General features: G+C 36.5%; 3 protein-coding genes across 3 annotated transcripts; 2 read left to right on the forward strand and 1 right to left on the reverse strand.

Moving 5' to 3' along the window:
* Positions 1 to 4,746: 4,746 nt before the first annotated feature.
* LOC144955967 (uncharacterized) lies at positions 4,747 to 8,783 on the reverse strand. The gene is made up of 3 exons (XM_078886230.1): positions 7,484 to 8,783; positions 6,778 to 7,333; positions 4,747 to 6,616 (listed from the first exon to the last, which is right to left on the reverse strand). Exons 1-3 carry the CDS (start codon positions 8,781 to 8,783, stop codon positions 4,747 to 4,749), a joined length of 3,726 nt encoding a protein of 1,241 aa, XP_078742356.1.
* A 2,824-nt stretch (positions 8,784 to 11,607) lies between these two features.
* On the forward strand, positions 11,608 to 14,305 carry LOC144955888 (uncharacterized). The gene is made up of 2 exons (XM_078886146.1): positions 11,608 to 13,058; positions 14,276 to 14,305. Exon 1 carries the CDS (start codon positions 11,718 to 11,720, stop codon positions 12,993 to 12,995), a length of 1,278 nt encoding a protein of 425 aa, XP_078742272.1. The 5' UTR covers positions 11,608 to 11,717; the 3' UTR covers positions 12,996 to 13,058; positions 14,276 to 14,305.
* Positions 14,306 to 19,706: 5,401 nt separating this feature from the next.
* LOC144955968 (uncharacterized) lies at positions 19,707 to 21,809 on the forward strand. The gene is made up of 3 exons (XM_078886231.1): positions 19,707 to 20,575; positions 20,924 to 21,193; positions 21,710 to 21,809. The coding sequence occupies exons 1-3, from the start codon at positions 19,707 to 19,709 to the stop codon at positions 21,807 to 21,809; spliced, it is 1,239 nt and encodes a 412-aa protein (XP_078742357.1).
* Positions 21,810 to 22,170: the final 361 nt, after the last annotated feature.

Here is a 22,170-nt window from a genome sequence, read left to right on the forward strand (position 1 = left end):
AAATCTGGGTTGCAAGCTTGATAGATTCGATTCTTCAGCGTGAGATAGTAAAGGCCTGCAAAGTCGTCTTGTTTTACGTTTGCCAACTCAAGCCACCGATTTAGAAATTGAGTAATTCGGTTCACGAATGTATTAAAGTCTTCTCCACTTTCCGGTTTTGCAGTGTGAAACCTTTCCTGGTAACCATCTTCCGTTAATCTAAATCTTTTTAGTAGAGCGTCTTTAATTTTACCATAATCATCTGCATCTTCAGTTGTTAAGGTATAGAAAACTTTTAGCGGTTCTCCAGATAAGCAGTTAATCAAGGCTGTGGCCCATTTGCTTTCTGGCCAACGATAACCTTTAGCCTGAACTTCGAATCGGTGTAAGAAGGATTCTAGACAGTCTGAGCGTTCATCGTATGTTGGCATGCGTGGAAGTTTCACGAAAAATTCATCACTATTATTATGTTTTCTTTCATGACCGGTTTTTGTTTTTTCAATTTCCAACATCATTTGGGTCCTTTTGGTTTCTTCTTCTGCTAAAGCTATTTGTCTTTTTAGTTCCCTTTCTTGGACTCTTTCTTCTCGTTCTTCTCTACGTATTCTTTCTTCATTTTCTTCTTTACGAATTCTTTCTTCTTTTTCTTCTTTTATTTTCTCTTCGCACCATGAAAATATTCTTTCCTGGGTATTTCTAAGTCCTTTGCGAGACTTAAGTATCTTTTATATGCTTCCATTTTTGCAATAAATTAGTTACGATATTTTATATATATTATATTGACAGGATACTGTTACTGACTGTTTTATTTATTTACACTTACTGGAATGAACTGTTCTATTTTTAGAAATCTCTCTTTCTTATTTCAACTTATTATGTATGTTGAATTTGATGCCTTTTATCGTTATATCTTATAAAGCAATGTGTCAAAATACAATGCGGAGTTATTATTACTTGAGTCAATAACAATGTGTCAATCGCGTGTACTCTAAACTATGTTACTACGAAAAATGTATCACCAATGTTTGTGACTCGTCGCTAGTTTGTGTACAATTATTCGCAATGACGCTAATATACTAGAGTGTGATAACAATAATAGGATACCAAAATAATCCCAAGTTATCTATCACTAAATATAACACGACGGCTAGTAGACTCCTTTTATTTATTTTTTTTTAAAGACTCACTTTTCAGAACATAATATATAAGTGGTTTTCGGTAACAGTAATATGCCAAAAATGTATTTAAAACAAATCACTATGCAAAACAAATTACGATGTCTATAGTTACTATGTGATGCCCAACTCATGTAAAAGAGAATAATGAAGGATATATTTACCAACTCAGTTCGTGGCTGGGACCTCTCTCTTGTTCAATGGTTGTTCAACAATTGTAATTAGGCATTGAAGAGTGTTTAACAGTGATGTCTGAAATACAAAACAATAAAATATCGTAAGATTTACAATAGTTACAAAATGTGTTCACAACACTGAGTGATTGGATGATAGGTGAATGAATCGTTATGGAATGTAAACATATTGAAAACAATTCATGAATGAGGCAAACAACAAAATGAAATGAGTGATATAATAACAAAGTGGACAAGGAATGAATGAATGAATGAAAAACTGAGTGAATAGATGAATGAATGAATGGATAATGTATGAATGAAAGAATGAAGGGAGGAATAAATGTATGAATGATTGGATAAATGAGTAAATAAACGAATGAATGGATGAATGAATGAATGAATGAATGAATAAAATAAATGAATGAACAATGAATGAATGAATGATTTATAAATGAATAAATGGATGAAGGAATGAATCAATAAAATGCTATTCAATTTGAATGAAAGAATGAATGGATAAATTGCTATTCCATTTAAATGAAGAAATGAAAAAGAAAAAAATTTAATCCTGTAAATAGGGAGTTCAATTAAAATATGATCAAGTGGGGCAATTAAGAGTTTTACAATTTAAACTTTAAAGTTAGATGAAATAGATATAAGTAACTAAATAAATTCAATTCTTTATATGTGTCCCCTCCAAAATGTCATGGTCTCAAGTGAGTAAAGAGCTACTCGACTATGCATAAAGATATATGTAGAATGAGGCCCCAGAATTTACTAGTTACTATAAATAAAAAACAATTAACGATTTGTTTACAATGAAATAAAAATAATGATGAAATTTAATTAAAAGAGATAAACAGTGATCGTGGCAGTTACAAATAGAGATATGAATATTTTACGTAACTTATGATAATATGTCAGGTTCATAAGTTTACGTTTCCAGGCAGTTGATGGGCTTGGATGATCTATTCCTCTGATAACAGGATCGGCCTCGTAAAATTCCACTTCCAGGCAATTGGTAATGGTTTAATATGTAATCCTTTGACAGCGGGCTCGGGTTTGATCCTTGAAGATTATACAATCAAAGTTAAAAGCTCCGGCGTCTTAATGGTGTAGATATAATATCTACAAAGTCCCAAAAGATAAAAATCTTACAGTATATATATATAGGAATAGAGCGACTGGCCGTCCGGCATAGATTGTGGAGAGAAAGTGAGTGTCAAATGTTAGACCTATCAGCTTTATAATAAGTGGCTACGTGACAGAATGTAGAACGAAAAGTATTCACTAATTAGAAATTAATTCGAGGAAGGCTATAAAAGGAAAGACGATCTAATATTAGAAGGTAAAGTTTATCTAAGCCTACCGAAATATAACTGGAGTGAGATGAATTCAGTTCTTAATAAAATAAAATTTAATAAGATAATTGTGAACAACCTTTACTGTGACATTTTGCATAACGATTTTAATGCCCATGCATCAATGAAGAACAGGATTTATGCAAAACATCTCATGTGTGTTAACAGAAAATATCGGCTTATGACCTTTTGTGGCGCTAATTTACATTTACACCTTTTACTCACTTGGCATTTTGACCTGAATTGCGTGACCCAACACCTACCTCTTTACAACATCCAATGTTTGTCATGCTTCAAAGGGTTTTCCGTTTTAGACAAATGCATTTCAAACACATCGTCTTTATTGTGCATAATATCATAACAGATCTCAACCATTTTATATAACACCATTTTAGTTTTAATATTTCAATTAACTGAATTCCCAACGCATTGTTATTGCTAATTAACGCAATAGTCATTTTTATGGATTCCATTATCACTCGATAGATAGTGTGCGCTTGGCTATGAAGCTGACAACACTGCATCCGGCAGTATAACGGACCAACACACAAAACATGTGTAGCCATGAACGTTATTACTCTGGTTAATACAGTTTAATGATGCCTAGTCATAAATGTGGATGGTAACAATGCAATAACAAAAGCATGAATGTCGTCAATTTCGTTATACAGTGGACTCCGGATAAGACGATGCCCAGGGGAACCGTGAAAAAAATCGACTTAACCGAAAATCAACATAACCTGAGTGTAACCAAATGAGCAAAAGTGCATGTGAACAAAGCAAGCCAATCTAGAATATGTCCCTTCATGTCGCGCTTTTCGCTGACGTTGCTTGGTTGCGTTGAATTGACCAGAGAAGTAGAGGTCATGTAGTGGTCATCAGAGGCTCCAAGAAGGAATCAGAATACATAAAAAGCGGAATTTGAGATAAAAAAGCGGACTCAACTTACTGTTGTTGACTATGACATGCTTTGCAACAGAAAATGTAATAGACAATCCCAAAGTACTCGAATGATAAAATATAAAATGTGTAAAAAGGTGCAGATTATGTAAAGAGTAAAAAGGGGGTCAAATAATAATAGAGGACACACAGGTCCTGGCAGTCTCAGAGCAAAGCATTGAATGGATGGATTTAACCTTGTCAGGACCCTCTTACCCCCTCCCCTCAACACACACCTAATCAAACAAGAGCGCGTGCCGGCACACAAGTACACAGGGCTAAAAGTAAATAGGGAAAGAATCTGACTGTACTCAATAATATTACCGATTGGAGCCAACATATAATATTACCTAGGTCATTGACCTCATACATTGGAGTCAACTCAATAATAATACTTCGGTCAACCCCCCTGTCATGTTCTTTATTTTACATGATTAACAAATTTGAACAAGATGTAGTTCGATTTCACAATGATACTTTATTCTTTGACTTTTACATAGGCTGTCTATTTTGGGAACCGGGAACGGATCCTAGTTTCGCTTTCGTACGGGACAATAACAATAACATCTTCCATACACTAATTTGGTATATCTAATTATTATCGTGAATGCTTACATTTTCAGGTATAGGAATTATATGACATCCCTCTTCTTTAAGATAAAGATTTACATTTACTATAACTCAAAGTAGGCTTTAATCTAAGCTGCTCTTAACAACAACATACAGTTATAACTGTGCACCCATACTGATCCATATTTTCATTCTCGATAATGAAAAAAAAAATAATTATTTGACTTAGTATGGCTAACAATATTAATGACTTATCTCTATTCTATTTAATTATTCTCGACAGTAAATTAGGTATATAATCCATATATTGTTCTGGTTGGTAGTCCTGTAATCAAAAATGTTTCTGGTAACTGGTAGGTAATCCATTCGAAAAGGTTTGTGTTTGTTGTCTAACTAACCACAATCTATGAAATATGTACAGCTACTGCACATATGCATAGCTCTAGCAGCTTTAACTAGTGTCTAATGGACCTAGTGTGGTTTTTTTTTTTGCAAATTGGGTGTGGACGTCGATTTTTATTTCATTTTCCTTAACAATGGCCATGCCTATGATGTGTATTTTGAAGGTTTTATAACAGTACGTCCACTTCTAGTAGTGTATGGATGTGGTTTAAAGGGGTGTTCCTGTGGAGACACGTTGTCTCCACGAACAGGCGTGCGTTCGTGCACTGGCTGTTCTCGCGAAGGTGAGCATGGGGGCTCGACCATCGCATTTGGAGGTTTCTCATGTAGTTTGTCTTGTGGGTCGTTGAGAGGCATATTGTTACCGTTCGTTTTTGGCTTGTTGAAGAATGGAACGTCTCTAAGCTGGTTTCTGTTTCGACGAATATTTTGTCCAGTGTTTGATTGGACAATGTATGATCTGGGGTGTTTATGTTTGTGTACTATCTTCCCCGGTATCCATCTCTTTTTGGATTGGTCTTGGTAAACAATCGGTTGTTCGTTGTCGAGAGCTGTTAATGGGCGTGCAGCTCTATTGTAGTAGTGAGCTTGTTGTTGTTGCCTTTGTTCCAGTGCTTTGGTTGTGGAATTGAAGTTGTTTGGTTTTGTTGGTCGTCGTGGAAGACCATCACTCAGGGTTCGATTGAGTAGAGTTTGTGCGGGCGATGGGGTGTTATTATCGATAGGGGTATTGCGTAGTGCAATCATTGACAGATCTGGGTCTGAGTTTGATTCCATAGCTTTCAGTAAAGTTCTTTTTACAATCTTTACTTGACTCTCGATGATCCCATTACTTTGTGGGTAGTGTGGGGTGCTTGTTTCGTGTCGGATGTTGTAGCTGTTGATTAGGTCTTTGTATGCGTTGCCGATGAAGTGAGGGCCATTGTCTGATCGGATGACGGCTGGTATTCCATGTTCGCTAATTATCTGCTTTGTGAGAGTTGCCACCTTTTGGCTCGTGCTTTGGCCTCTGGGTATTTTCCTAACAAAGGGAAATTTGGAGAAGTAGTCAGACACCAGTAAGTATTCTTCCCCTTTCAGGTAGAATAAGTCTGTTCCTATGGTGTGCCATGGCCCTGTGGGTATTTCAGTCTGTACCAGGGGTTCTTTTTGTTGGGCTGGTTGGAGGGATTGGCAGGTGTTGCATGCCTTGGTGATCTCTTCGATATCTCGGTTGATGTTTCTCCAGTAGACTGAGTCCCGGGCGCGCAGTTTTGTCTTCTCAATTCCGAGATGTGGTTCATGCAGTTTCTGGAGTATCTCTTTTTTCATGGATGTGGGTATGATTACTCTGCGATTTTTCATGAGGATCCCCTCTTCCAGACCGATCTCGTCGCGGTAATTCCAGTAAGGTTTCGTGAGAACGGAGGTCTCATGTATTTTCTCAGGCCATCCCGTGAAGACGATCTCCTTGAGCGCATTCAGCTCATGGTCCTTGGCTGTCTCCTCCCGGATTCTCTGCAAGATGTTTTTGCTGAATTGAGGCATTACTTCGTGGATGTTTACATCCATGTCTTTAATTTGATCATTTTTCTCTAGTGACAGCCTGGATAAAGCATCTGCAATTTGCATGTCTTTCCCGGGGATGTAGATGATGTTAAGATCATATGGCTGTATCCTTAACAGCATGCGTTGTAGTCTAGGGGGTGCTGCTTTCAGGTGCTTTAATTGGATCGTTGTGAGTGGCTTATGGTCAGTTTCAACAGTAAATTGTTGTCCATATACGTACGTGTGAAACCGTTCACACCCGTAGACAACTGCGAGTAGCTCTCTCTCTATGTTCGCGTACCTTGTCTCTTCGTCTGTTAATGCTTTGCTGGCGAAGGCGACTGGCTGGCCATCTTGTAGGAGTGTGGCACCCAGTCCCTTCAGTGAGCTGTCGACCTGTAATGTTATCGGCTTTTTACTGTCGAAATATGCCAGTGTTGTGTGACTTGAGATTGCTTCTTTGATTTTCCTGAAAGCGTCATCGTGGCTGGCATTCCAATCAAAGTTGTGCCCCTTTTTTATAAGATCCCTGAGGGTGCGGTGAGGTCACTAGCTCCTTTGATGAAGGTACTCATGTATGTTGTGAGTCCAAGGAATGATTGCAGCTCCTGAGTGTTTGTCGGAGGTGCCATGTTTTGCAGTGCTGACACTTTGTCTGGATCTGGTTTTACCCCGTCTTCGGTGCATATTATTCCGTAGAATTTAATCTCTTTCTGTTTGATTTTGCATTTTTCGGGGTTCAATTTGAGACCGGTTTCTTGGCATTTGTTTATCATTCTCTTCAGGTTGTTATCATGTTCTGTTTCTGTCTTCCCGCAAACAACGATGTCATCTGAAATTCCGACGACTCCGGGGCAGCCTTCGAACGTCTGGTCGATTTTCATTTGGAAGATATCCTGACTCATCTTTAAACCGAAAGGACATCGTAAGAAACGATATCTGCCGAAAGGAGTGTTAAAGGTGGTGAGGTAGCTGGATTCTTCTTCGAGTTCAATATTCCAATATCCGCATTTTGCGTCGAGAATCGAGAAATATTTTGCCCCGGACAGTTTCGGTAGGATCTCTTCGAGTGTTGGGGTGACATAATGTTCTCTTCTTATCGCTTTATTGAGGTCCTTTGGGTCCAGGCATAATCTCAACCTGCCGTTGCTTTTCTCCCGGTATACAAGACTGTTGACCCATTTTGTTGGTTCACCTTCACGTACTTTGGTAATTATTTCATTTTCGCACATTTCATCCAATTCCTTCTTTATTTTGTCTTTTAGCGTGATGGGTACTTTTCTTTGAGCATGTATCACCGGAGGGACATTTGGATCGACGTGTATCTTATATTTCCCCTCGAATTTGCCAATACCATCGAAAGTTTCTGGAAAGTTCTGGATCAGATTTTCTTTGGAGTCAGTTTTATTTTCCTGTATCTGGCAGTTTAGAGTAACAAGATTCAATTTCTCTGCTGATGGTAACCCCATTATTGCTGCTCCTTCATCTTCTGTGACATAGAATGTTGCTGAATGCTTTATTTTGTTGTACTGACATTCAATTTGGCATGTTCCAAACTGTCTGATCTTATGGCCACCATAGCCAGTCAATATTTTGTGAGATGGAGTGAGTGAGGTTGGTTTCCCATCTTTGTCGATGTCGTCGGGGAACATTTGTTTGAAAAGTCTCAAGGGCAGTGCATTTCCTTGAGCGCCTGTGTCTACCTTGACTTTGAGTGTAGTTTTTGTTGTCTTGTATTGTGGTAAGTCGATTTGTATATATGCGAATGCTTCATCCCTCTTCTTTTTAGTTGAGTCTATTGTCTGGAATTCGATGCAATCGAACATTACTTCTTCACCAGAATCGGACTGCTCACGAACTTCGTGTACGGATTTTGATTTTGTTTGGTTGTATTTTAGCTTCTTGCAGACTTTGGCAAAATGGTTCGGTTTTTTGCAGTAGTTGCATGTTTTGTTTCGAGCAGGGCATTTCGTCGGATGGTGAGCCGTGCCACCACAGTTGAGGCAGTGAGAGAAGTTTGGTTTGGTTTGGTGAGTGGGTGCTTTGGTACCTTTTCGGTGTCCGACAGGACGGTGTCGTGAGTCTTTTCTGAAGGTATTTATATCAACATGATTGACTTGCGGCGCGTTTTGAATGCTAGATAACTGATGACCTGTTGCCTCAATTGATCGTGCTATGTCTAACGCTTTGTCCAGTTGAATGTCCTCATCTTGAAGCAACCGTTCACGTATTTTGTCGTTTTTCGTCCCGAATATGATTCTATCTCGGATGAGGAAGTTTTTTATTTCGCCATAATCACATTCTTTTGCGATCAGTCGTAATTCGGTGACAAACTGGTCTATTGTCTCATTCTCTTTTTGGAGGCGGGAGTTGAAACGATATCTGGCCATGATTGTGTTCTTTTTAGGTTGGCAGTATTCACTGAATTTGTCAAACAGCGTCTGTACTGGAGTGTCTGTTGCCAATGACCAGGTATTATAAATATCACGTCCTGCTTGTCCAATGTAAAGTAGAAAGTAGCTCGATTTTTGCTCATCTTTCTTTTCGGCTAACGGACCCGTTAGAAGAAGTTTCATATGTTGGCTCCAAGATCGCCAGTTTTCTGCGATATTGCTGCTTTCAAAATCCATGGATGGCGGTTTAAGTGCAATCATTGTGCTTCGAATGAATGAACTTGATTTTCTGACCTGACTGTTACGATAACCTTGAGTTTCTGTACTGACTGAGACTTGATTTTCTGTTCAGATCGAGATTCGATTTTCAGCGATTTTCCTACGCAATATCAATAAATAACAGTGTAAATGTACTTATAAACTTGCCTAACACCATGTCATGTTCTTTATTTTACATGATTAACAAATTTGAACAAGATGTAGTTCGATTTCACAATGATACTTTATTCTTTGACTTTTACATAGGCTGTCTATTTTGGGAACCGGAAACGGATCCTAGTTTCGCTTTCGTACGGGACAATAACAATAACATCTTCCATACACTAATTTGGTATATCTAATTATTATCGTGAATGCTTACATTTTTCAGGTATAGGAATTATATGACACCCCCTCCCAAGAATATAATATTATCTGGCATCAGCTGCACACTCTTTGAAGGGACTAATCAGACACACAAAATGTGTGTTGATTGACCATAGGAGATGCTGATGAAATAAGCCATAGCTCACTTTTTTTAACTAGAGATTTAAAAAAAATAATTTTCGGTCGATTGGAAAGCTGAAAAGCGGAATGTTTGCCTTGAATGCGGAATGTAGACCAATTAAGTTGAATTATTCCGCGAAAATCGGAAGGGTAGGAGCCTCTAGGTCAAGGTCATGCTTCTTGTATATCGTCGAGACAGAAATAGCTGGTATGCCAATTTCTTCTGCGATGATTTTCTGTCGCATGCCAGACTTTTCAAATGCATCGATAAGCTGGATCTTCCTTTTCAGCGATAGGTTTGCCATTGTAGTTGTAGACTTGAATTCTTGATAAAGTTGATACTGATTAAGAGGACCAGTACATAGGATGGCCTGGGATTAGAACTAAAACAAAAAATAATAAAAAATCTTGAACTTGAAGTTGCGACGATGTAAAAAGTGAGATGGAGAAATCAAAGTTATTCGATACTGCTTATGTACATAGAACACGGACGTCAGGCAAAGCACCTACATCACATCGGTGTGCGCCAATTGTTCGCGGATATTCTTAACTATTGAAAATTATTACTGGTAGATTTTTTAACCAATGGAAATTCTTGTTTATTTGTGATTTTATTGTGGTCATGAGTGATAAGAACATCGACTTAAACGACATCGACTTATGTGGAGTTTTTCGGTTTTTTTACTAATGTTATATAGGAAGAAGGGGAGGGACCAAGAAAAAAAATGGGCTTGGGTAAAAATCTACCTAAGCAACGTCGACGTATCCAGAGTGCACTGTATCTGTTAAAGTCATCCGACAATACATCCTTTATCATTTTGGGCCACAATAGTTTGTACTTGGAACATCAATGAAAAACAAGTTTACTTTTAACCTTGTTGAATGTTCTTAAAGCTGGGAATTTCTTAAAGAAATGGAATACAACTATGTTTTTGGAAGTCTCATGTTAATTCTTTTTGGCATGTTAAGGGATGATCATTTTAATTCATAGCTTTTATTTTAGGTTTTAACTAATTCTGGGGAAATGGACAAAAATTGTCTTGTTACTGCACGCCACGTAGTATGGTTATAGTCGTATAATTACGGGTACATAAAAAAACAACTTTCTCTCATTATTCAGTATGTGTATCTGAGGAGTGGTAAGTGTCACGTAACATTGATTCACCGTGATTTTTCTAAATGTTTATTTTAGTAATACATGCATGAGAACGGAGTTCATCAAACTCTATGTACATAACGGTAGGTTTAGTAAAACTTTAGCTTCTAATATTAGATTATCATCCCTTTAACTTTAATAGCCTTCTCTTTTTTAATAAAAATAATAATAATAATATAATAATAATAATAATAATAATAATAATAATAATAATAATAATAATAATAATAATAATAGTAATAATAACAACAAATAATAGTAATAATAATAATAATAATAATAATAATAATAATAATAAATAATAATAATAATAATAATAATAATAATAATAATAATAATAATAATAAATAATAATAATAATAATAATAATAATAACAATCTTTATTGTCCAAATAGGCATTTTCTTTGAATTCATTTCAAAGTTGTGAATACTTTTATGTCAGCCTTTGTCACGTAACCACTTATTATAACAGCTGATTGATTTAATCTTAATTTTTCACTTCTCTCAAGAACTTACGCTTTGACGGCCACACTATCCAACTCCTCACATTGTCTAGATTTTCGATATTAATATCCTATTCTCTGTACTTTGTATGGCACTTCATTAGATTTTTTTCCCGCCATCAAGATGCCGGAGCTTCCTTAATCACCTTTACAAGTTCGACAACTGTCAATAATTTATCAAGTCCGAAACTCGATCTAAAGAAGAACTGCAACGACGTTCAGACCGGAAGTGGAACCCCACAAGACCCCGAGCAATTTCTAATATTATCATCATCTCAGCAAGATCGCATAAGATTCGTAATAATATCATCATATTTTTATTTGTGAATGTGATCACCATTCATTTAGATGAAGACTCATTTCTTTCAATTCAAATCATCATAAACAACCGTCATCTGTTCTTTTTTTTTTTAAAAGTAACCAGTAAATGTTGGGGATCTTATTTAATCAGTTGAAATTCCCTCTTTTTGGCATCACGTTCATCACGATATAATAATACAATACCTTCTCAAGGTGATGGGCCATGGCTGGCCTCAATTGTTGAATCAAATTCATTCATTTAATATATTATACAATTAATAAGACTGTCTTTCTATTCCAATTCTCTTCATTCTTCCAGGTTCGAACTATTTTAAATTCCCGTCATGAAGTCAGGAAAAAGTCTCCATTTTACCAATGAGTGGCTAACGATTATCGGTTGTTTTCTCCTTATTTTCCCTTACGGACATTCATACTTCTGGGGCAATTTATTGATCTACACAAATTCTTACATGGTTCACTACATTGGAATGCCTCCAACAGCCCAAGGTCCCTGGCTAATGACGTTGAGGTTAAGTAGTGCTTGTGTATCTAGTTTCATTTCCGGTTTTGCAATCCGACGAACAGGTGCAAAACCGCTTGTCATTTTCGGAATTATAACAACGAGTGCCAGCTATTTTCTCACCTACTTTGCCATCCAAAAGTCAAATGCATTGATGAATTTTACCTTCGGGGTTTTGAGTGGTGTTGGAGAAGGGGCTGCAATCTGTGTATGCATGCAGCTCATTGTCAATCGGGCTGGGAATAAAACTGGAAAATGTATGGTTCTTGCCAGAATGGGCTTTTTTATAGGAGCCATTATTACAACCTTAATTGTCACGTGGTATGTCAATCCAGATAACAAGGTTCCAGAAAAGAAAGTTGGATGGGTTCTATATTTTACCCAGGTGGATATTATCGATAAAGTCCCATCAGTTTTTGTAATTCTAGGAACCTTGTGTTTGACTCTACAAATCATAGGGTACTTCTTGGTTAAAATCAGACCAGTGGAAGAGGAAAACAACTCGAAAAATTGTAGAAGTTATGCTGGAGATAATGATCTTAATGAAGAGAGCAACAAGAATTTGACAAACATTCAGGTTGGAACAAAACCATTGTCCTCATATTTGTCACTAAAAACAACACAAAAATCACCATCGCAATCTCCACTGCGACTCTCATCACCACCGTCAATTTCAACAATTCATCATTCATTGTTAGCATCATCATCATCATCATCATCATCATCATCATCATCATCATCATCATCATCATCATCATCATCATCATCATCATCGTCATCATCATGGTCTTCGTCGTCATCATTATCTCCACCAACAGCATCTCAAGTGGCTCCAAACAAATTTCAGATTTCCTGGTTGGCATCATCATTATCCTCCTCTTCATCTACAACATCATCAACACCATTATTGTCTTCACCAATATCCCAAGAAAACCAACCAGTAAATCAATCCACCAATTTAAGCCCACGTCAGATGATATTCATTCCGAAATTCTACACCGTATGTCTTATTCTCACAACCACCTCCACTAGTCTCGTCACCATCAACAACTACTACAAAGAATTTGGACAGCTCTTGATCGCCGATGATTTATTCTTGGCCAGAGTAGGCACAGCCTCTACAATTTCAACACTTATACTCTCAATATTTCTGGCATTTTACAAGACAATATCAGCATCAAGAATTTCTTTCTATTCTATAACAGCTCATTCACGATTATCGGATTGATCTACCCTTTTACAGCAACAATCGACATTTGGGCGTTTTCTACTCTGACTGCTATGTATTTTGGTATGATGGGGTCTGTCTTCTCTATTTATTACATTGCTGTTGCAAAGCTGTTTGGAAAGACACATTTTGCAAGCAATATAGGGATTATTGTCATTTCAGGTAGTATCCTGAATTTGGTAATGCCTTTAGTCTTGGAAGAAATACTCATTCAACTGGGCTGGAATTATTTATTTCTTTTCCCAGGTTGTCTTAATTTCTTTGGAATTATTGCTGTTATAGCAACAGATTTTGGGCATCAATGAATCAAAATGAACTGTAAAAAGATCTAAAATATATATTTTTAACAATCAAGTACATGTTATTATAATGTTTATCATTCAACATACAGAAGAGATGTTAGAAGTAAATGCCTCGTGGATGAAAATATACACACCCAACTGATAGTTTTCATGATAATCAGGAATGATTATCTAAATACTTTATTAATTGTGACTTAGGTGTGCATATTTCCAGGTCTTGTATCCGAACGCAATTGTGGGTTTGATTTAACATTGTTGTAATCGATTTATTAAATTTGGATTGACAGTATTTCCCGTTTCAACAATGAGCCCAGAACAATTGGGACTATCAGACCTGAAAATAAGTACACGTCGATTGTGACACAATCGTCTCAAAGTGATGTTTGATATATGTCCCTTCGAGTTACGGTGTCAATTTTCCTAAACACATTGCAATTTAAGCCATATTTTTATATTATACCTTCTAATATAAGAATAATGGACGAACTCAGACATTGAAATAGCGTTGTTTGAATAGTCTCTCAGACCACAGACATTTTCAAGATATATCTGTATTTAGAGAAGTGTGTTTAAGAACCATAACATTCCAATGAGCGGGTTTTTTAAAATATATTATTCAGAGTAACACAGACCTTCTGTGGTTCAAATACGATAAGTGTATGGCAGAAAATGATAATACACATTTATACAGCGCTCATTCTCGTGTAAAACACAAGCTCTGGGCACTTTACACTATAAATTATCAATTTTGAGTGAAAAAAATGCAATGCAATGAATTCATAGCCAAATCAAAAATTCATAGCGTCAATAAAAGCAAATACAGTAAAGATGTGTCTTGAGATTCTTTTTAAAGGCAGGTAAAGACTTGCACTCACTCAGACCAGAAAAGAGTCACACATTGGACTACAACCTGGCATCGAGTGATAGCAATAATTTTGTGATGAAATTTCTTCAGTTATCATGTCAATCCTCTGTTAGATTGTTTTTGAGATCAACATTTACCAAAACTTTCGTATACCTGTATAAGTTTTGCGAGTTCGCCCCCAAGAAAAAAAAATTAAGGCAATTGCAGGAATAAATTCTTGTCCTCGAATCATGTATTGTATAGAAAGCAACCGTCACCCACACCAACCATGGCCATCGTTAACTTGAGCCGGACACTAGAATCTACTAGGAATTATATTTTGACGTCATGTTTTAGGTTTGTGCAGCGACAAGTGAGTTGTCGTTAATAGTGCTCAAAGAATCAAGTGATTCCATTGGTTGATCTCTAGATTACAACTCACGATTTGTTTTCTTTTGCGGTCTTTTGACGTCATTATATGGTCGGTGTCAGGCTATCAGTTTTACGATGGCTACGCACCAACACAGACAGACAGGAAAACTACATCGGACTCACGGAGGGCCACTTCAAAACGCTGTACAATCAACACATCTCAGCCTCCAAACACGACAGAAAATGAACACCGACTGGAAATTAAAGGACTCAAACACACGATACAACTTCACATGGGACATCGTCTCAAAACAAAAAAGTTACTCAATAAACACCAAAACAATGCGACTTACACGGAGAAGAGAAAATTCATATAGTAAATACCCCCAACACGCCACACTAAACAGAAAGAGAGAACTTTTCAACACATGCTTGGACAGAAGAAAACTCTTACTGTCTAATACACATTACGCAACCGAATAAAGCATTCATAGCCCCAGAGCCCATGAGCCCCAGCACCGCCTCCCCAACACCACACCACACAAACCACACACACACACACACACACACACACACACACACACACATGCGCAACAATCCTACGTCCGGAAACAAAATGCTCGCCAACTGAACACAACAGCATTCCTCCCGGAGATAACTAAACAGAATACCTCCCTGACGAATCCCATCAAAATACCAACGAATGTATGAAACAGCGTTGTAGTTGTAGGAGGAAATAACCAAATGAGGTGAGGATAATATATATATATATATATATATATATATATATATATATATATATATATATATATATATATATATATATATAAAGTCACTCACATTTTTTTGGCCAATACAAATGTTTCGATGATCTTCATGTCGCCGGTGGGCATATTGTCCGTCGTGTGCTTTTTCATTCGAGGGGTCGATGTTTATTTCTTGAGTCCTTTCTTCCGTTGTGTTGTTGATTTAGCGGTGATGAGTGTTGTTGTGTAATGATATGATGTAGTGTGTTCTCATTGCGTATGTGTGTGTGTGTGTGTTGTGTTGTGTTGTGTTGTGTGGGGTGTTGTGTTGTGGAATGTGGTTGCGTGGGAAAAAAGGGAGGGCGAGGGGCTAGGGATTGATAATATAGTCAGATTTTTAATAAGTGGCGCGTGTTTATCTTCTTTTTCTCAACTGTCCCTCAATGCACAGCTGCAAAAGTTTGTATGACCCTCTGAATCAATTTGTCTTTATCAAACAATATCTTTTCATTAATTGTAAAACAATAGGAAAGGATTTCGCTTATAACAGATATATTAAAATTGATAACTGGTAAGGATCGTAACTCATCGATGATTTACAGTTTATAGTTTCAAAATTATGAAATTTCCGCTTATCCATTTTGAAGGAATTCGTTAGGTATTTTCTTTTTTTTCCTTGGGCAAGATTATTATCCCCCAGTTTGCTCGCTTGGACAACGTGGGTGATTCCTATTGACGTCAGACATCTTGTTTGATGAAATATACATATTATTCCTTCGTGGAATGGCAAGGCGACGATAAATTATGATGTCGTGACGGAAAGGCGTGATTTTAAAAAATCTACTTATGTTTTGCATAACGATTTAATGCCCATGCATCAATGAAGAACAGGATTTATGCAAAACATCTCATTTGTGTTAACAGAAAATATCGGCTTATGACCTTTTGTGGCGCTAATTTACATTTACACCTTTTACTCACTTGGCATTTTGACCTGAATTGCGTGACCCAACACCTACCTCTTTACAACATCCAATGTTTGTCATGCTTCAAAGGGTTTTCCGTTTTAGACAAATGCATTTCAAACACATCGTCTTTATTGTGCATAATATCATAACAGATCTCAACCATTTTATATAACACCATTTTAGTTTTAATATTTCAATTAACTGAATTCCCAACGCATTGTTATTGCTAATTAACGCAATAGTCATTTTTATGGATTCCATTATCACTCGATAGATAGTGTGCGCTTGGCTATGAAGCTGACAACACTGCATCCGGCAGTATAACGGACCAACACACAAAACATGTGTAGCCATGAACGTTATTACTCTGGTTAATACAGTTTAATGATGCCTAGTCATAAATGTGGATGGTAACAATGCAATAACAAAAGCATGAATGTCGTCAATTTCGTTATACAGTGGACTCCGGATAAGACGATGCCCAGGGGAACCGTGAAAAAAATCGACTTAACCGAAAATCAACATAACCTGAGTGTAACCAAATGAGCAAAAGTGCATGTGAACAAAGCAAGCCAATTTTAGAATATGTCCCTTCATGTCGCGCTTTTCGCTGACGTTGCTTGGTTGCGTTGAATTGACCTGAGAAGTAGAGGTAATGTAGTGGTCATCAGAGGCTCCAAAGAGGAATCAGAATACATAAAAAGCGGAATTTGAGATCAAAAAGCGGACTCAACTTACTGTTGTTGACTATGACATGCTTTGCAACAGAAAATGTAATAGACAATCCCAAAGTACTCGAATGATAAAATATAAAATGTGTAAAAAGGTGCAGATTATGTAAAGAGTAAAAAGGGGGTCAAAATATAATAGAGGACACACAGGTTCTGGCAGTCTCAGAGCAAAGCATTGAATGGTTGGATTTAACCTTGTCAGGACCCTCTTACCCCCTCCCCTCAACACACACCTAATCAAACAAGAGCGCGTGCCGGCACACAAGTACACAGGGCTAAAAGTAAATAGGGAAAGAATCTGACTGTACTCAATAATATTACCGATTGGAGCCAACATATAATATTACCTAGGTCATTGACCTCATACATTGGAGTCAACTCAATAATAATACTTCGGTCAACCCCCCTCCCAAGAATATAATATTATCTGGCATCAGCTGCACACTCTTTGAAGGGACTAATCAGACACACAAAATGTGTGTTGATTAACCATAGGAGATGCTGATGAAATAAGCCATAGCTCACTTTTTTTAACTAGAGATTTAAAAAAAATAATTTTCGGTCGATTGGAAAGCTGAAAAGCGGAATGTTTGCCTTGAATGCGGAATGTAGACCAATTAAGTTGAATTATTCCGCGAAAATCGGAAGGGTAGGAGCCTCTAGGTCAAGGTCATGCTTCTTGTATATCGTCGAGACAGAAATAGCTGGTATGCCAATTTCTTCTGCGATGATTTTCTGTCGCATGCCAGACTTTTCAAATGCATCGATAAGCTGGATCTTCCTTTTCAGCGATAGGTTTGCCATTGTAGTTGTAGACTTGAATTCTTGATAAAGTTGATACTGATTAAGAGGACCAGTACATAGGATGGCCTGGGATTAGAACTAAAACAAAAAATAATAAAAAATCTTGAACTTGAAGTTGCGACGATGTAAAAAGTGAGATGGAGAAATCAAAGTTATTCGATACTGCTTATGTACATTGAACACGGACGTCAGGCAAAGCACCTACATCACATCGGTGTGCGCCAATTGTTCGCGGATATTCTTAACTATTGAAAATTATTACTGGTAGCTTTTTTAACCAATGGAAATTCTTGTTTATTTGTGATTTTATTGTGGTCATTAGTGATAAGAATATCGACTTAAACGACATCGACTTATGTGGAGTTTTTCGGTTTTTTTTACTAATGTTATATAGGAAGAAGGGGGAGGGACCAAGAAAAAAAATGGGCTTGGGTAAAAATCGACCTAAGCAACGTCGACGTACCCAGAGTGCACTGTATCTGTTAAAGTCATCCGACAATACATCCTTTATCATTTTGGGCCACAATAGTTTGTACTTGGAACATCAATGAAAAACAAGTTTACTTTTAACCTTGTTGAATGTTCTTAAAGCTGGGAATTTCTTAATGAAATGGAATACAACTATGTTTTTGGAAGTCTCATGTTAATTCTTTTTGGCATGTTAAGGGATGATCATTTTAATTCATAGCTTTTATTTTAGGTTTTAACTAATTCTGGGGAAAATGGACAAAAATTGTCTTGTTACTGCACGCCACGTAGTATGGTTATAGTCGTATAATTACGGGTACATAAAAAAACAACTTTCTCTCATTATTCAGTATGTGTATCTGAGGAGTGGTAAGTGTCACGTAACATTGATTCACCGTGATTTTTCTAAATGTTTATTTTAGTAATACATGCATGAGAACGGAGTTCATCAAACTCTATGTACATAACGGTAGGTTTAGTAAAACTTTAGCTTCTAATATTAGATTATCATCCCTTTAACTTTAATAGCCTTCTCTTTTTTAATAAAAATAATAATAATAATAATAATAATAATAATAATAGTAATAATAACAACAACAATAGAATAAAATAATAATAATAAATAAAATAATAATAATAATAATAATATATAAAATAATAATATAATAATAATAATAATAATAATAATAATAATAATAATAATAACAATCTTTATTGTCCAAATAGGCATTTTCTTTGAATTCATTTCAAATTTGTGAATACTTTTATGTCAGCCTTTGTCACGTAACCACTTATTATAAAAGCTGATTGATTTAATCTTTATTTTTCACTTCTCTCAAGAACTTACGCTTTGACGGCCACATTATCCAACTCCTCACATTGTCTAGATTTTCGATATTAATATCCTATTCTCCGTACGTTGTATGGCACTTCATTAGATTTTTTTTTCCGCCATCAAGATGCCGGAGCTTCCTTTATCACCTTTACAAGTTCGACAACTGTCAATAATTTATCAAGTCCGAAACTCGATCTAAAGAAGAACTGCAACGACGTTCAGACCGGAAGTGGAACCCCACAAGACCTCGAGCAATTTCTTATATTATCATCATCTCAGCAAGATCGCATAAGATTCGTAATAATATCATCATATTCTTATTTGTGAATGTGATCACCATTCATTTATATGAAGACTCATTTCTTTCAATTCAAATCATCATAAACAACCGTCATCTGTTCTTTTTTTTTTAAGTAACTAGTAATTGTTGGGGATCTTATTTAATCAGTTGAAATTCCCCCTTTTTGGCATCACGTTCATCACGATATAATAATACAATACCTTCTCAAGGTGATGGGCCATGGCTGGCCTCAATTGTTGAATCAAATTCATTCATTTAATATATTATACAATTAATAAGACTGTCTTTCTATTCCAATTCTCTTCATTCTTCCAGGTTCGAACTATTTTAAATTCCCGTCATGAAGTCAGGAAAAAGTCTCCATTTTACCAATGAGTGGCTAACGATTATCGGTTGTTTTCTCCTTATTTTCCCTTACGGACATTCATACTTCTGGGGCAATTTATTGATCTACACAAATTCTTACATGGTTCACTACATTGGAATGCCTCCAACAGCCCAAGGTCCCTGGCTAATGACGTTGAGGTTAAGTAGTGCTTGTGTATCTAGTTTCATTTCCGGTTTTGCAATCCGACGAACAGGTGCAAAACCGCTTGTCATTTTCGGAATTATAACAACGAGTGCCAGCTATTTTCTCACCTACTTTGCCATCCAAAAGTCAAATGCATTGATGAATTTTACCTTCGGGGTTTTGAATGGTGTTGGAGGTGGGGCTGCAATCTGTGTATGCATGCAGCTCATTGTCAATCGGGCTGGGAATAAAACTGGAAAATGTATGGTTATTGCCAGAATGGGCTTTTTTATAGGAGCCATTATTACAACCTTAATTGTCACGTGGTATGTCAATCCCGATAACAAGGTTCCAGACAAGAAAGTTGGATGGGTTCTATATTTTACCCAGGTGGATATTATCGATAAAGTCCCATCAGTTTTTGTAATTCTAGGAACCTTGTGTTTGACTCTACAAATCATAGGGTACTTCTTGGTTAAAATCAGACCAGTGGAAGAGGAAAACAACTCGAAAAATTGTAGAAGTTATGCTGGAGATAATGATCTTAATGAAGAGAGCAACAAGAATTTGACAAATATTCAGGCTGGAACAAAACCATTATCTTCATATTTGTCACTAAAAACAACACAAAAATCACCATCGAAATCTCCACTGCGACTCTCATCACCACCGTCAATTTCAACAATTCATCATTTATTGTTAGCATCATCACCACCACCATCATCATCATCATCATCATCATCATCATCATCATCATCATCATCATCATCATCATCATCATCATCATCGTCATCATCATGGTCTTCGTCGTCATCATTATCTCCACCAACAGCATCTCAAGTGACTCCAAACAAATTTCAGATTTCCTGGTTGGCATCATCATTATCCTCCTCTTCATCTACAACATCATCAACATCATTATTGTCTTCACCAATATCCCAAGAAAACCAACCAGTAAATCAATCCACCAATTTAAGCCCACGTCAGATGATATTCACTCCGAAATTCTACACCGTATGTCTTATTCTCACAACCACCTCCACTAGTCTCGTCACCATCAACAACTACTACAAAGAATTTGGACAGCTCTTGATCGCCGATGATTTATTCTTGGCCAGAGTAGGCACAGCCTCTACAATTTCAACACTTATACTCTCAATATTTCTGGGCATTTTACAAGACAATATCAGCATCAAGAATTTCTTTCTATTCTATAACAGCTCATTCACGATTATCGGATTGATCTACCCTTTTACAGCAACAATCGACGTTTGGGCGTTTTCTACTCTGACTGTTATGTATTTTGGTATGATGGGGTCTGTCTTCTCTATTATTACATTGCTGTTGCAAAGCTGTTTGGAAAGACACATTTTGCAAGCAATATAGGGATTATTGTCATTTCAGGTAGTATCCTGAATTTGGTAATGCCTTTAGTCTTGGAAGAAATACTCATTCAACTGGGCTGGAATTATTTATTTCTTTTCCCAGGTTGTCTTAATTTCTTTGGAATTATTGCTGTTATAGCAACAGATTTTGGTCATCAATGAATCAAAATGAACTGTAAAAAGATCTAAAATATATTTTTTTAACAATCAAGTACATGTTATTATAATGTTTATCATTCAACATACAGAAGAGATGTTAGAAGTAAATGCCTCGTGGATGAAAATATACACACCCAACTGATAGTTTTCATAATAATCAGGAATGATTATCTAAATACTTTATCAATTGTGACTTAGGTGTGCATATTTCCAGGTCTTGTATCCCGAACGCAATTGTGGGTTTGATTTAACATTGTTGTAATCGATTTATTAAATTTGGATTGACAGTATTTCCCGTTTCAACAATGAGCCCAGAACAATTGGGACTATCAGACCTGAAAATAAGTACACGTCGATTGTGACACAATCGTCTCAAAGTGATGTTTGATATTTGTCCCTTCGAGATACTGTGTCAATTTTCCTAAACACATGGCAACTTAAACCATATTTTATATTATTTCTCCTAATATAAAAATAATGGACGAACTCAGACATTGAAATAGCGTTGTTTGAATAATCTCTCAGACCACAGACATTTTCAAGATATGTCTGTATTTAGAGAAGTGTGTCTAAGACCCATAACATTCCAATGAGTGGGTTTTTAAAAATATATTATTCAGAGTAACACAGACCTTTTGTGGTTCAAATACGATAAGTGTATGGCAGAAAATGATAATACACATTTATACAGCGCTCATTCTCGTGTAAAACACAAGCTCTGGGCACTTTACAATAAATATTATCAATTT

This window comes from Berghia stephanieae, chromosome 10, assembly GCF_034508935.2.
Source record: "Berghia stephanieae isolate SIO BIC M18660-M18661 chromosome 10, UCSD_Bste_1.3, whole genome shotgun sequence".
In the NCBI taxonomy this organism is placed as follows: Eukaryota; Metazoa; Mollusca; class Gastropoda; order Nudibranchia; family Aeolidiidae; genus Berghia; species Berghia stephanieae.